This window comes from Schistocerca americana, chromosome 3 (genome assembly GCF_021461395.2).
Source record: "Schistocerca americana isolate TAMUIC-IGC-003095 chromosome 3, iqSchAmer2.1, whole genome shotgun sequence".
Classification (NCBI taxonomy): domain Eukaryota; kingdom Metazoa; phylum Arthropoda; class Insecta; order Orthoptera; family Acrididae; genus Schistocerca; species Schistocerca americana.
In genome coordinates, this window is record NC_060121.1 from 539489315 (window position 1) to 539504315 (window position 15001).

A 15001-nucleotide genomic window follows, 5' to 3' on the forward strand; every position below is an offset into this window, starting at 1 on the left:
TCTTCTAAAGTAGAAAACACATACACATTCACACAAACACAACTCTCACTTGAATGACCACTGTCTCTGGCTGGTCAGAGTCTGTGATCATGTGTGTGTGACGTGCTAGTGCGAATACTTCAGAAGAAGGCTTTTTGGCTGAAAGCTCAAATCTACAGATACCTTTTTGTTGTGCCTGTCTTTAACTCAGTGTCTCCTCGGTATGGTGAGTAGCAATTTATCCTCCTTTGACTATTGCCGTTATTCCATTTTTTGTATATCCGTTTACTTGTTGAAACAGTCCAACCTACTCCATAAAATCATGCCTACTGTTTTATCTTCGCTGTGAACAAAACTAATTTGTTAATTTTACATTTTTCAGCTTCTGATCTTTTTATATATGTACATAGAACAAGAAATGTAAGCAGCTAAACAATATTTGAGACAATAGGCAGTAAACTAATATTAAAATATGATTTTTTACTGTCTTACATAGACTCAGAACCAGAAATGCAGATTTCTGAACTAGAATCTCCACACCTTCCATCATCAAGTTCATCATTTTATCTGGACATGAATGTGGAAGAGAATATAGTCACATTATCACGCCCAAAGGAGAATGACGGGGAGCACAGCATTAAACAAGAGAAAACTAGCAGTGAGTATTATTATGTTGTTTAATATTGAATTTAAGTTGTCTCTTAATAATGAAAAGTATGAAGCCATCCACATAATAATAAAAGGAATCTGCTAAATTTTGGTTACACGATAAATCACACAAATCTAAAGTCATGAAATCAACTATGGATTACAATAACAAATTCGTTAACATATAGTTAATTTTGTGGGGAAAGCACCAAAGATGACGATGTAGTGTCAGAACACTTAGAAAATGCAACAAAGTCTGAGACGGCTTACACTATGCTTCTCTACCCTCTTCTGGAGTACTGATGTGCTGTGTGGGTTCCACATCAGATAGGATTGATGGAGGACATTGAAAAATTCCAAAGAAGGGCAGCTCATTTTGTATTAGTGTAAAATAGGGGAAAGAGTGCCATGGATATGATACCTAAGTTAAAGTGATGCTCATTAAAACAAAGGCTCTTTTTTGTTGTGGCAAGATCTTCTCAAGAAATTTCAGTCACTTCTCCTCAGAGTGTGAAAATATTTTCTTAGTGCCCACCTACATAGGGAGAAATGATCGTCATAAACAAATAAGGAAAATCAGCGCTCTCACAGAAAGATTTAAATGTTCATTTTTCATACATGCGGTTCGGGAGTGGAAAAGTAGAGAGATACCTTGAAGGTGGTTCAGTGAACCCTCTGTCAGGCACTTAAGTGTGAACTGCAGAGTAATTGTGTAGATGTAGATACAGTGCAGTTGTAATGTCCATGAACCACTTTGAAAAATCGGTACAGACAAATTTCCAGGAACATTGTAACAAATGATACAATATGTGAAAGACAAACTCTCAAAGTTTTTATGATGTTTGTAAATATTATGTATGTATACTCTTTGTCACAAAACACACTTCTGATCAGTAGTCAAATACTTTTACTTCTATGTGTTACTATTTAACTGTAGCACTCTTATTTTTGGTAAACACCAAAAAGCTCTATATAAGAAATTGTCTTCTCCTTTGATTTGCATGAAGAAGGGACTATACATGTGTTTATTTGATGACAATTGCTTTTGTAATTACATTATACTTTGCTGGATATTGGTAACTCTCCACAGGCAGCAGCAAATAGTGACAGCCTTATGAGTAGTCTGAAAACCCTGTGATCCAAAATAATATGCACCATGTTTCCTGATGGTTCCTGTTGCTCTTCTTTTAATGTTGGTAAATTTATTTGAAGTGCAAACAGTTTTCTTACAATTGTTGCAGGAAGTGCTTGCTCACAAGATGTATGTGCTGGACTGACGGAGGAGTTCCTGTCTGGCACACTTTGGCTACAACAGGCGTCTCCCCATGAAGAATCAATTCAGCAGCCACAGGCCTCTGGTCAACAGCAAGAAGATATGGAGAAGGAAACACTCTCGAGACTTGAGTAGGTTAATTGTAATTGGACATACACTAACGTAACAAAAGTCATGGGATAGTGATATGCACATATACAGATGGTGTTAGTATTGAGGCTCATGCCAGTGGCCTCTGGGTACCCCAAAACCAGAATGCTGTCCCCAAAGTGTGTCTCCAGGACATCAAACACACTCCTGCTTCAATTGAGTCGAGCTCCATCTTGCATGAATCACGTCTTGTCGAAATCTGGGACACTTTGGATAATGGGGATGAAATCATCTTCCGAAACCTTCACGTATCATTCGGTAGTCAGCATGCCATCAAGGAATATCACACCGATTATTCTGTGACTGGACATTGCACACCACACTATGACCTGTTGAGGGTGAAGAGACTTCTTGATCGCAAAATGCGGATTCTCAGTCCCCCAAAATGTGCTAGTTTTACCTATTGATGAACCTATCTGAAAAATGAAAGTGGGCTTCGTCGCTAAACCAAACAGCAATGCACATACTAATTCCCATCATGCCCCATGGCCAACTGTGCAGTTTGAATGTCCTAACACAAACCATTCAGAAGCAATGATGGTTTTATTTCATATAGTTCAATAATTGTTACCCTGTACACAGTTCAAGCATGCATGGTTATTTTGACTCATATTTTTACATAATTATGAATTGTTGCAGTGCAGCTGAATGAGAGGTCTACCTTGTTTATTTTATACTTTCTGTCCTTTGTTTTTAATCTCTTATTCAGTATCAACTTCTCCATGACTACTCTGCAATTCACAGTTAAGTGCCTGTTGGAGGATTAATTGAACCACCTGAAGATTATTTCTCTGCCATTTGTACTGGTTGTTACCTATCTCGTTTCTTGATAACTGAATGATGTGGAATCTTACGCGGTATATTGTGGTAGGACCACATTCGCACCACGTGTTTGTAATTGATAATAATACGAGTAGTTCCAGCACAATTTCAGCAAGGCTTATTTATTAGTAGCTGCTGAAAGATTACACACTGCAGATCTTGTTTGTCTAGGGGTTTTGTCTGCAAAACATTACTCTAACAAGCATGGCCTGGGTTTTCTTCTTGTTTGAAATAAACACTACCGGGTTCGAATTACTTTCGGCTAAAAATAATATTTATTCGTACTCTTTGTTTAGTAACTACAATATTTTCACTTCGAACATTGATACCCTAAAAATGCATTATACTGTACTGGTCACTTAAACACGTCCATCTCCCTCCAATACCGACAAAGAAGTGGCGTGCAAGCCAACATGTGCCCGGAAGTTGCAGACATTCCTGCATTCCAGATTCTTTGGTCTTCTGACCTTAATACACTCCAAAGACACATATAAATAAATACATATAAATATACAACATTTATCATCTCAAACAAATCCATTATTTATCATAAAAGAAAATATTCATAAATAAATAAATTAAAATCTCAAATTCTTGAGATTAAATGTAAAAACAAAGGATACTCTATAATCAACTGTCATGCACCCATAAACCAGGACAACAAAAATAACCCGGAGAAAGTTGAAGAATTTTGGGAGATACTTGAAATGGAACTGGATAGATGCTCAAAGAAGAACATAAAAATGTTAGTAGGCGATTTTAACGCACAAATAGGAAGGGAGAAAAAATACCATGGAACAGTAGGCCTCTTCCCAGGTCACAAAAGAACTTCAAAAAATGGAGAAAGGCTTATAGAGGTATGTAGGCATTTCAACTTGAAAATAATGACAACACATTTCAAAAAGCTGAGCCGAAAAACTAAAACATGGAGATCACCAAATCCACTTCTCGGAGAATTCCAAATTGACCATGTGGCTATCTCACTTCATTGTCAAGAAGAAATTCAAAACACTAAAGTGCTGAAAAGCCTTGATGTTGATTCAGACCACTATTTGACTACGATTAAATTCAGACCACTCCCATTTCGAAAAGAGAAGAAAACCTTTTACAAAATTCCAAAATATAACACAGAAACTTTAAAAAATGAAGAAATTAAACAACGGTTTCAAAGAGCATTGCACAAAGATAGCGATGGCATATCCACAATAAATAAGGAAGCGGGATGGGAGGAGATCAAAAACGAAATAGTTGAAATAGCAAAAGAAAATTGTCTCGTGAAAAGAGTAAGAAGACATCCATGGTGGGACAATGAATGTGATGAGAACCTGGAGAAGAGACAGAAATTGTGGCAGAAATGGAACTCCACAAAAGATCCTCAAGATCTTGACAATTTTAAAATCCAGAGAAGAGAAACAGCCAAGCTTTTCCGTAATAAAAAAAGAAGACAATTTCAGGATAACCTAGAACAGATTGAGGAAGACTTTAAAAGAAATAATTCTAGAGATTTCTACAAAACTTTTAGAAAACAGCTAACCAAATACCAATCCCCAAATTTATGTTTTAAAGATGAAGAGAACAAGCTAGGTTTGACAAACAAGACTAATTGTGAAATATTAGCAAAATATTTCGAGAATCTACTAAATTGTGAACCACCCAAAGATAAAATGAGTTTTGAAAACCACCGAAATACTAATACCGAGTCAAAACCTCCAGACGCTGAAGAAATAAAACACATAATACACAGTCTAAAAAACAATAAAGCCCCAGGTGAAGACTCCATAGTACCAGAAATCCTAAAAATAATGGATACCAACCTCCCACAAGTTTTGGAACATATGTTTAAGAAGATCTGGGACGAAGAAAGAATTCCTGAAGACTGGCAGTGTGCCCTGATACACCCACTACACAAAAAGGGGGATAAGATGAATGTTAATAATTATAGAGGGATCTCGCTACTACCAGTAGGATACAAAATTTTGTCAAGGAAATTACTTCAAATCGTGGAGCCAGTTCTGGATAAAAAAATAGGTGAATATCAAGCAGGTTTTAGACAAGGTAGATCCTGTGTTGAACAAATATTTAACCTGAAAACACTAATTCGTTACAGAATCTCAAGAGGCCAGAGATTTGCAATAGTATTTGTAGATTTCAAAAAAGCATACGACTCGGTAGATAGAGAAACATTACTGAAAGTATTGGAAGAATTTGGGGTCGATAAGAAAACAATTCAAATTATCAAACAGACGCTAACAAACAGTAAGGCCAAAGTTAAATTTATGGGTGAAATTTCAAGGAAGTTCGAAATTAAAACAGGTGTTAGACAAGGTGATGGTTTATCCCCAATCCTCTTCAACTGCGTACTGGAAAAGATATTGAGAATATGGAAAGAAGAACTCAAAGGCACCAAGAATGACATCAGAATTGGAACAAAAAAGGAAAAAATAGAAGTGGACTGTTTAGCTTTTGCAGACGATCTGGCAATAGTTACAGAAAACGAAGAAATAGCTCAGAACTACCTGGAGAAACTACAAGAAGTTTCGGCCAGAGCTGGACTGCAGATTTCATTTGAAAAAACCGTGTATATGTCTAATCATAGAAATAACAAGAAAAATCTTATTACTAAATACGGCAATATTAAGAGAGTAGAAAAATTTAAGTATTTAGGTGAAATAATTCAAGTGAATGGTTTAGACAAGAGTGCAAACCAGGCGAGAGCAAGGAAAATGGAATTTGCTTTTCAAAAAACCAAAGACATATATAACAAAAAAAACATTTCGATTCAAGCTAAATTAAGACATTATAAAACTGTCATTAGACCAGAATGCCTGTATGCATCGGAGTGCCTAACTCTTAACAAAAAGGGGGAAATAGAAAACATGGAAAAGAAAGAAAGGAAAATTTTGAGAAAAATATTAGGACCGAGAAAGATTGGAGAAGAGTACAAGCTAAAGAGTAATAAGGAAATATACAAAACTATTGAGAAAGTGAGTGAGGCAATGCGTAAACGCAGACTAACGTTTTATGGTCACCTGTCGAGGATGGATGGAAACAGACTAACAAGAAAAGTGTTTGAACATAGTAACAGGAACGAAAAAACCAACAATAAATGGATACAGATGGTGAAAAAGGATTTGGCCTATTTTAATGTCACCCGTGAGTCAATCAGGGACAGGGAAAAGTTTAGACAAATAGTGAACGAAATTAAGTGTTTTCCAGAAGAAACGAAACTAAAGAATAATAACAGGAAATGGTCGGAAGAGCGGAGGAGGAACCACTCGAAAATGATGAGGAAATATTGGGAAGAGAGAAAAAAAGATCAAAAAGCCGGGCAAGTGAATTGTTGAACGTGGTCCAAAGATGGCCGAAATCGAAAGAAGAAGAAGAAGAAATTAAACACATTGTATGGCAACATAATGAAGTTACCTTAACTCTCTACTGTGGGCATCGTACTTTTCGCATGAGATAAAGTTTATCTCTGACAGTTAATTACATTACACATTCCACTCTAACCATGTTTGCAAAAAATGAACGCTTAAATCATTCTATACAAGCTCTGATTTCTCTTATTGTACTATGATGACCATTTCTTCCTTTTTAGGTTGGAGTCCGTAAAATATTTTCGCATTCAGAGGGGAAATTTGGTGATCGAAATTCTGTGAAAAGATCTTACCAAAATGCAAAAAGCCTTTATTTTAATGATTGCCACCCAAACTCTCATATCACATCTATGACACTCTTTTCCTCTATTTCACATGTATACGAAATTAGCTGCCGTTTTTTGGAATTTTTTGATGTCCTGTGTCAGTCCTATCTGGCAAGGTTCCCATTCCATACAGGGTGGACAAGCTTAGTTTAGTCAATCTCGTTAATAGACCTTTTGCATCTTCCAAGTGTTAACACAGTCTTTGGTTTGGCTTCCCCACTACATTCTCTATGTGATTGTTCCAATTCAAATTATGTGTAATTGTAATTCCTAAGCATTTAGTTGAATTCACAGCCTTTAGATGTGTGATTTATCATGTAACTGAAATTTAATAGAGTCCTTTTAGTACTCTCGTGGAAGCCCTCACACTTTCTGTTATTTAGAGTCGATTGCCGCTAATCACACCATATAGATATCTTGTCTAAGTCATTGTGCAATTGATTTTGATCTTCTGATGAGTTTATTAGATGGTAGATGACAGCATCATCTGCATACAATCTAAGAGGGCTGCACAGATTGTCTCCTAATTCATTTACATGGATTTGGAACAGCAGAGGACCTACAGCACTTCCTTGGTAAACAACAGATATCACTTCTGTTTTACTCGATGACTTTCCATCAATTACTATGAACTGTGACATTTCTGACAGGAAATCATGAAAGCAGTCACACAACTGAGACAATAATCCATGGGCATGCAATATGATTTGAAGTCAGGTGTGAGGAATAGTGTCAAAAGCCTTTTGGAAATCTAGAAATATGCACTCAGTTTGAGATCCGCTGTCAATAGCACTCCTTTCTTCCTGCGAGTAGAGAGCTAGTTGTGTTTCACAAGAAGGATATTTTTTGAATACGTGTTCACTGTACATCATAGACCATTTTCTTTTGGTAATTCATGTGTTCCAAAATTCTACTGCAAATTGATATCAGTGATATGGGTCTGTAATTTGTCAAATTTCTCCTGTTTCCCCTGTGCAGCTTTCCAGTCTTTAGGTATGGATCTTTCATCGAGTGAATGGTCGCATTTGATTGCTAAGTAAGCAATCGTCATGTTAGCGTACTCTGAAAGAAACCTAATTCGAACAAAGTCTGGACCAAAAGACTTGCATTTATTAAATAATGTAAGCTCCTTCGCTATACCAAGGATATCTAATTCTAAGTAACTCGTGTTGACAGCTGTTCTTAATTCTTCAGTGAAGAAACTTTGGAAAACGCCACTTTAGTGGCACTGTCATTGGTAATATTACAATTGGTATCGCACTGTGAAAGTATTGTGTCTTGCTGCTGATGTACTTTACATACAATCAGAATCTCTTCAATTTTATGTTGGAGTGATTTTTGAAACAGAGTTTCATTCTGGAAGCTATTAAAAGCATCTCACATTGAAGTCCATGCTATGTTTTTGACTTCAGTAAAATGTCACCAGTCTTGAAGGTATTGTGGTCTTTAGAATTTGGCATGCTTTTTTTGTTGCTTCAGTAACAGTGTTCTGACCTGTTTTTGTACCATCTTTGTTAATTTATTTGGTATAAATCTCCCAATTGCAGCTGATACTATTTCTTTGAATTTAAGCCACATGTTGTCTACACTTACATGGTTTGGAAGGAGTGGAGACACTCTCTTAGGAGGGCATCAAGCAATTTGTTTGTTTGCTTTCCTTAATAGATATATTTTGTGTTGATTCTTAGTGATTTGCATCTTATGGTGTTCCGTCTTTGTACAGTGGCGTTGTGGTCACTAATCTCTGTATTAATCATGATGCTCCCTTTATGCTCAGGATTGTGTGTTGCTAAGAGATAAAGTATGTGTTCATGACCATTCACACTTTGAGTGGGATCCTGAACTAAATATTCAAAATAATTTTTGGAGAAAGTATTTAGCATGATTTTGTATGATATTTTATACCTACAACAGAATTTAAGCATGTAATTTTGCCAACTTATTAAGGGTAGATTGAAGTCACCGCCAACTATAATGGTATGACTGGGGCACCTATTTGAAATGAGGCTCAAGTTTTCTTTGAACTGTTCAGAAACTGTATCAGCCAAGTTGGGTTGGGGGGTCGGTAAAAGGCCCAATTATCAGTTTGTTCCAGTTGTCAAGTGTAAATCATATCCAGTCAAACTCACAGAAACCATCTACTTCAAGTTCACTACAAGATAAACTACTTCTAACAGCAACAAACAGTCTACCACCAATAGTATTTAACCTATCCTTACTAAACTCTGTTAGATCCTTTGTAAAAATTTCACTTGACCTTATCTCCAGTTTAACCAGCTTTTGGCAGCCGAAAAATTTGAACGTCAGTGCTTTTTATTAGTGCCTGGAGCTCTGGTTCCATCCCATCACACTATGATGATTTACAACTATAATATTAATTGTTGCTATGTCTGCCCTTGACCTATGTTTGTCCTGCATGCTTTAAGACTGAAAGACTTTCTGTACTTTTGTGAGAAGATCTGCTTTCATCTTGTAGACAAGACTTAGTCCTTACCAAGTCTGATAGCCAATTGAAACCAGAGAGAATCTCTTCTGATCCAAAGTGGCACAAATCATCAGTACTGACATGAGCCACTGCCTGCAGTTGGCTGCACCCTGTGCTATTCATTGCATCTGGATGCATGTGCTTCACAACTGGAATGAGTCCTGTTTGTGATATGAAGGCTGAGCTCCGGTAAGTACAGGAAGTGTTTCAGTCTTAAAAGGTACAGGACACACACAGGACAAGGGTAGTCATAGCAACAATCAGTACTGTAGCTGTAAATTGTCATAGCATGTTGGAATGGAACCAGTGCTCCAGATGCAAATAGAAGGCACAGAAGCTCAAATTATTGTGGGTATTGAAAGCTGGCTGATGCCAGAGATAAGCGTAGGCAAAATTTTTACAAATGACCTAACAGGGTTCAGAAAGCATAGGTTAAATCCTGTTGATGGTGGAGTGTTTATTGCTATTAGAAGCAGTTTATCTTGTAGTGAAACTTAAGTAGATAGTTCCTGTGAGTTTGTTTGGGTGGAAGCTATACTTGACAGTATGCACACAGAGTGCACACTGTATTTCTTCCCTGCCTTGGCAGCCATATTTCTAAGGGGCTCAGTTATGTGCCTAATGCTGGACAGTGGTTGGACACTGGACTCGCATTCAGGAGGATGAAGGTTCAATCCCGCATCCAGCCATCCTGATTTAGGTTTTCCGTGATTTCCCTAAATCGCTCCAGCAAATGCTGGGATGGTTCCTTTGAAAGAGCATGGCCGACTTCATTCCTCATCCTTTCCTAATCCGATGAGACTGATGACCTCGCTGTCTGGTCTCCTTCCCCAAACAACCCAACCCCAACCCTAATGCTGGAGCTCCCAATTACCAGTACTCCCAATCCAACCTCTATAACTGATCAGATCTTGCAGGCCAAGAGGCTTCCTCTGAAATGGGCCAAGTGACTGCATCTGGCTCGGGATCTTTCTCAACGTCAGATAGCACCTTAAACATCAGATGTACCTGGGAGGCCTTTCAGTCAGCCCGCAGAAGGTCTTTCACAACCTTTTACAGCTTCAAGATATCTCTCAGTTGACCCTGGGTGAGGGGTCTCCCTCAATGGGGCCAGTAGCTGGGTTGGTCACAGTAGTGGACTGATCAGGGGATACATGGGATGTGCTCAACATCCCTTGGATTGCCACATTCAAACCCACAATTATATCAAATTCTGTTCACAATGTTGGAGAGTTGAAACGACAACAGTCTCTAGCGTAACACTAAAATTCTGTGTTGAATGTGTATGGCTGATCACTGGCGTCTTTAGAGTGTTACTATGTGGTGTTGACTAGCAGACTTAAAGATCATAGGCCTGGTATATTTTTCTTAATTTAACCAACTACTAATACTTCCATTTTTTGGTATGGGGGAGGGGGAGGGAGGAGAGGAAGAGGGTTCTGCATAAAAAATGCTGTGCTTTGTGAAGCTGCTACAACACAATAGTATGCAAGAGTATATAAGAAGCATGCAGTGCAATTACACCTACATGCCACAAGCAAATGCAATACATTTCCACTGAAAGATTATACTTTGTCATCAAGAGGACAGTAGTAATTTTGGATCTCTTTGAAACACTTAGTGTGCTGATGAAGATTAATGCATTCTGTGGCTATATGCTGCGTACTTCATTTGTGGTGCACAGCAAGTAAAGCAAATGACTAATGCACTTCTCAAGAAATGCAGTTCCATAGAATTTATTTTTATGGGTTTGTTTTTCATGTAAAATCATACCATGCAATTAAAATAGGATTTCTTATTTAAAAACTGAATTTTACTCTTTTTCGCCAGTTACAGTGCTGTCTGTTAGCGAAGTAAAACAAGTATCAGGTAAAAGTTACTTTATTTTTATCACAAAATCATAATATAGTGTAAAGTGCTGTGTGGGGGGGATTAAAAATGGTTAAATAAATCTTCGTGGATTGGAGTTTCATATAGAATAAAACTAATGTGTTTATCTCTTACTCCCTTTTGCCCACAAGAAGTTATTTGTGGAACACTGTTGTATAGGATGTGTGTGTTTCATGTATTTCTACTGCAAATATGAAAATAGGCAAACATTGTTAACTTTTTCCTCAATGGCACAATTTTGTTTTAGGATGAAATCTGGTTGTAAGTGGAATATATTACAACAATGGTAATTTTCATTTATCTGAAAGGTCTTTATTTTGTTATCAGGCTTTAAATGATGACAGTAATAATAGTGGTAATGTCTGAGATAGTGACTACATTTCAATTGATGGCTACTATATTTTCCTCTTTGTGAAATTGAGGAAGAGTGTCATCTTACTATCTGTTTAAACTGGAAGAATTTAGATGACAGATAAAAAATAGACACAAGTCTGGATTTGGCCTTGTGTAGGAAATTCAGGAAACCCCCAGAATCAACATTTTTCTTTAATTTTATTTTTGTAATGTCCATTAATCTTGCACTATTTGATATTAACAAAATTTTCTTGGTTTACAACCCATGTCACTTCAACCAAAACACTTGAGTTCTCTATAGCTGTCTCCACCATTGTCATCGGGAGTTAAAATCTGTAACTGCCAAGGCTAGCACAGTGTTCTGTTTATATAGATGCAATGGCAACACCTAGAATCATCCAGAGAGGGCCAGAGTGACACATGCATGGAAGGTAAATTGGGCAGCAGCTAATAGCTCCATCCTGCCACTGAATTGAGTGACATCACATGGCACAAATGCATTTGGAACTGTTGCTCCCGCACTTCTACAAGCATTGAGCCTTGTTCTTTGCTTTCACTCAGAGTCCAAATCGTGCCCCCATGCCCTACTGAGTGAATAGCCCTGGTCTCTGTTAAAATTCTTGCTGTGTGTTCTAATTGTGGCCACTTTTTTTAACACACATCAAAAAAACATTTGCATCACCCCGGTTCCCAGGACTCCTGAAGATAGACATTGACTGTGGATATTGTATCACAGGCACAGTCCCTTTGACTGTTCAGAGATGTCACTAAACCTGCCCAAAGATGTAAACAACCATGCATGAGCAGTGCATATTAGACAGAGGGTGTCCGACAGCTGATCAGTTCCAGTCACTCCACCAGGAAGGAGTTACATGACTCATATTATCTGTAGTTCAACCATGCCTAGAATGTCAATACCGTAGTTCGATCATGCCTGCATTGTTACTTTGTGCCAGGAAGGGCTCTCAACTAGGGAAGTGTCCAGGTGACTCAGAGTGAACCAAAGCGATATTCTTTGGACATGGAGGAGGTGCAGAGAGAGAGGAACTGTCAGTGACATGCCTTGCTCAGGCCACCCAAGGGCTATTACTGCAGTGGATGACTGCTATCTACAGATTATGGAACTCTGACAGCAACGCCATCATGTTGAATAACGCTTTTCGTGCAGCCATAGGACGTCGCGTAATGACTCAAACTGTGCACAGTAGGCTGCATGATGCGCAATTTCACTCCCAGTGTCCTTGGCGAGGTTCATCTTTGCAACCATGACACCATGCAGTGCGGTGCAGATGGGCCCAACATGCCAAATGGACCACTCAGGATTGGTTTCACATTCTCTTTACAGATGAGTGTTGCATGTGCCTTCAACCAGACAATCATTGGAGACATGTTTGGAGGCAGCCCGATCAGGCTGAATGCCTGACACACTGTCCAGCGAGTGCAGCAAAGTGGAGGTTCCCTGCTGTTTTGGGGTGGCATTGTGTGGTGCCGACGTACGCTGCTGGTGGTCATGGAAAGTGCCGTAACGGCTGTACAATATGTGTGAATGCCATCCTCTGACTGATAGTGCAACCATATCAACAGCATGTTGGCGAGGCATTCGTCTTCATGGACAACATTTCCTGCCACCATCGTGCACATCTTGTGAATGACTTCCTTCAGGATAACAACATCGCTCGAGTAGAGTGGCCAGCATGTTCTCCAGACACGATCCCTATTGAACATGCCTGGGATGGATTGAAAAAGGCTGTTCATGGATGATATGACCCACCAACCACTCTGAGGGATCTATGCTCAATCACCATTGAGGAGTGGGACAATCTGGACCAACAGTGCCTCGATGAACTTGTGGATAGTATGCCACGGTGAATACAGGCATGCATCAATGCAAGAACATGTGCTACTGGGTATTAGAGGTACTGGTGTGTACAGCAATCTGGACCACCACCTCTGAAGGTCTCGCTGTGTGCTGGTACAACATGCAATGTGTGGTTTTCATGAGCAATAAAAAGGGCGGAAATGATGTTTACGTTGATCTGTACTCCAGTTTTCTGTGTAGGTTTCAGAACTCTTGGAACCGAGTGATGCAAAACTTTTTTTGATGTATGTGTAACAGACTCCCAATATTATGCTATTTGAGCCAAAACTCTCATCTTTTCAAGTTTCCCTGTGAATTTTGTAACATTGACATAGGTCAAACTGTTCATACTGTTGCTGGTTTGGCCAGAGCACTCATTACATATTAAACAAAGGGAGCTTGAGAAGACAGTCATGGCTAAACATAGTGTAGAAAATGGATATAAAATACAATTTAAAAGGAAGAGAGTTTTAGATCAATCATCATCATATTGGGATTCTGTTATAAAAGAAGTGGCCAAAACCAGAATAATCAACAACAGTTTTACCAGAGACCAGGGATACACACTTAGCAGGGTGTGGGGGTGGGCTTCGGACATTGAACAAAAGCAAGTATGGAGTCTTGAAGCTTGTGTTGATGCAGGAGCAGCAGTTTCAGACATGTTGTTGGATGCTTGTGCCATCTGATATCACTCGGTCCGATGGCGGGACAAAGCTGTTAGGAACTGCCCAACTTACCTAATGCAAAAGTGTCAGTCAGATCTTGTCTGGAAGTTTCAGACACTGGATTTAATCTATATAAGCAGAAAACTATGCCAACCCTGGGAGTCAATGATTTTAACTCGTGATGCAATGGCAGAGACAGCTACGGAAAGCTCGAGTGTGTATATTGGAAGTGACATGGCTTTCAAACCGAGAAGATTTTACTGAAGCATGCCACCGTGAAAAACTCCAAGGACCCTATTTGATTTTATTTCATAATTTAGGTGAATATTCCTATTTTCCATAGGTTTTTCGAGTAGTTTCTCGTATGTTATTTGAATTTTATATAAATTTACATGTAGTTTCTCCTGTATTGTTTGAAGTTTATATAAATTAGCAATATAAACTTCAAACAATACAGGAATATATAAATTAGCAGATGGGTAGATCACATAACTAATGAGGAGGTATTGAATAGGATTGGGGAGAAGAGAAGTTTGTGGCACAACTTGACTAGAAGAAGGGATCGATTGGTAGGACATGTTCTGAGGCATCAAGGGATCACCAATTTAGCATTGGAGGGCAGCGTGGAGGGTAGAAATCGTAGAGGGAGACCAAGAGATGAATACACTAAGCAGATTCAGAAAGATGTAGGTTGCAGTAGGTGCTGGGAGATGAAGAAGCTTGCACAGAATAGAGTAGCATGGAGCTGCATCAAACCAGTCTTAGGACTGAAGACAACAACAGTCTCATTGTGATATTAATTACCAGAATATGTTTTAATTGTTGTGTTTGGTTCATCTTCTCTCTTAATAACCTGACTGGTCTTCTTATTTCTAGGAATGCTTACAGCCACCTTGAATCTAGTCTTCTGAGGCAGTTGCTGAATTCAGAAGGCTTGTCCCAATCTTGGACTGATATTATACTGCCTCTCATTTCACGAATTGTAGACATGGTAAAACCTGATACTAAGAATGATATTGACAATATGGATATAAGACAGTAAGTATCTTAATGTGAACAGTTTTTCTCTTTTCTTCCTTTGGCTAACCGTGTTCTGAAAACCATTGAATATAAATAGAATGATTATACTTCCTGCTCAGTGGGAACACAAAAAACAAAATTAAGCTATATTGTG

General features: G+C 38.5%; 1 protein-coding gene across 2 annotated transcripts in view; it reads left to right on the forward strand.

The window, feature by feature from the left end:
- The window catches only part of LOC124605327 (1-phosphatidylinositol 3-phosphate 5-kinase), a 364356-nt gene that overhangs the window by 108819 nt on the left and 240536 nt on the right, over positions 1 to 15001 (forward strand). For both annotated transcript variants that reach the window (XM_047136933.1, XM_047136934.1), the window contains exons 8-10: positions 476 to 637; positions 1869 to 2031; positions 14704 to 14865. In XM_047136933.1, the coding sequence (XP_046992889.1) occupies positions 476 to 637; positions 1869 to 2031; positions 14704 to 14865 (487 nt within the window). The remainder of the gene's footprint in view (positions 1 to 475; positions 638 to 1868; positions 2032 to 14703; positions 14866 to 15001) is intronic.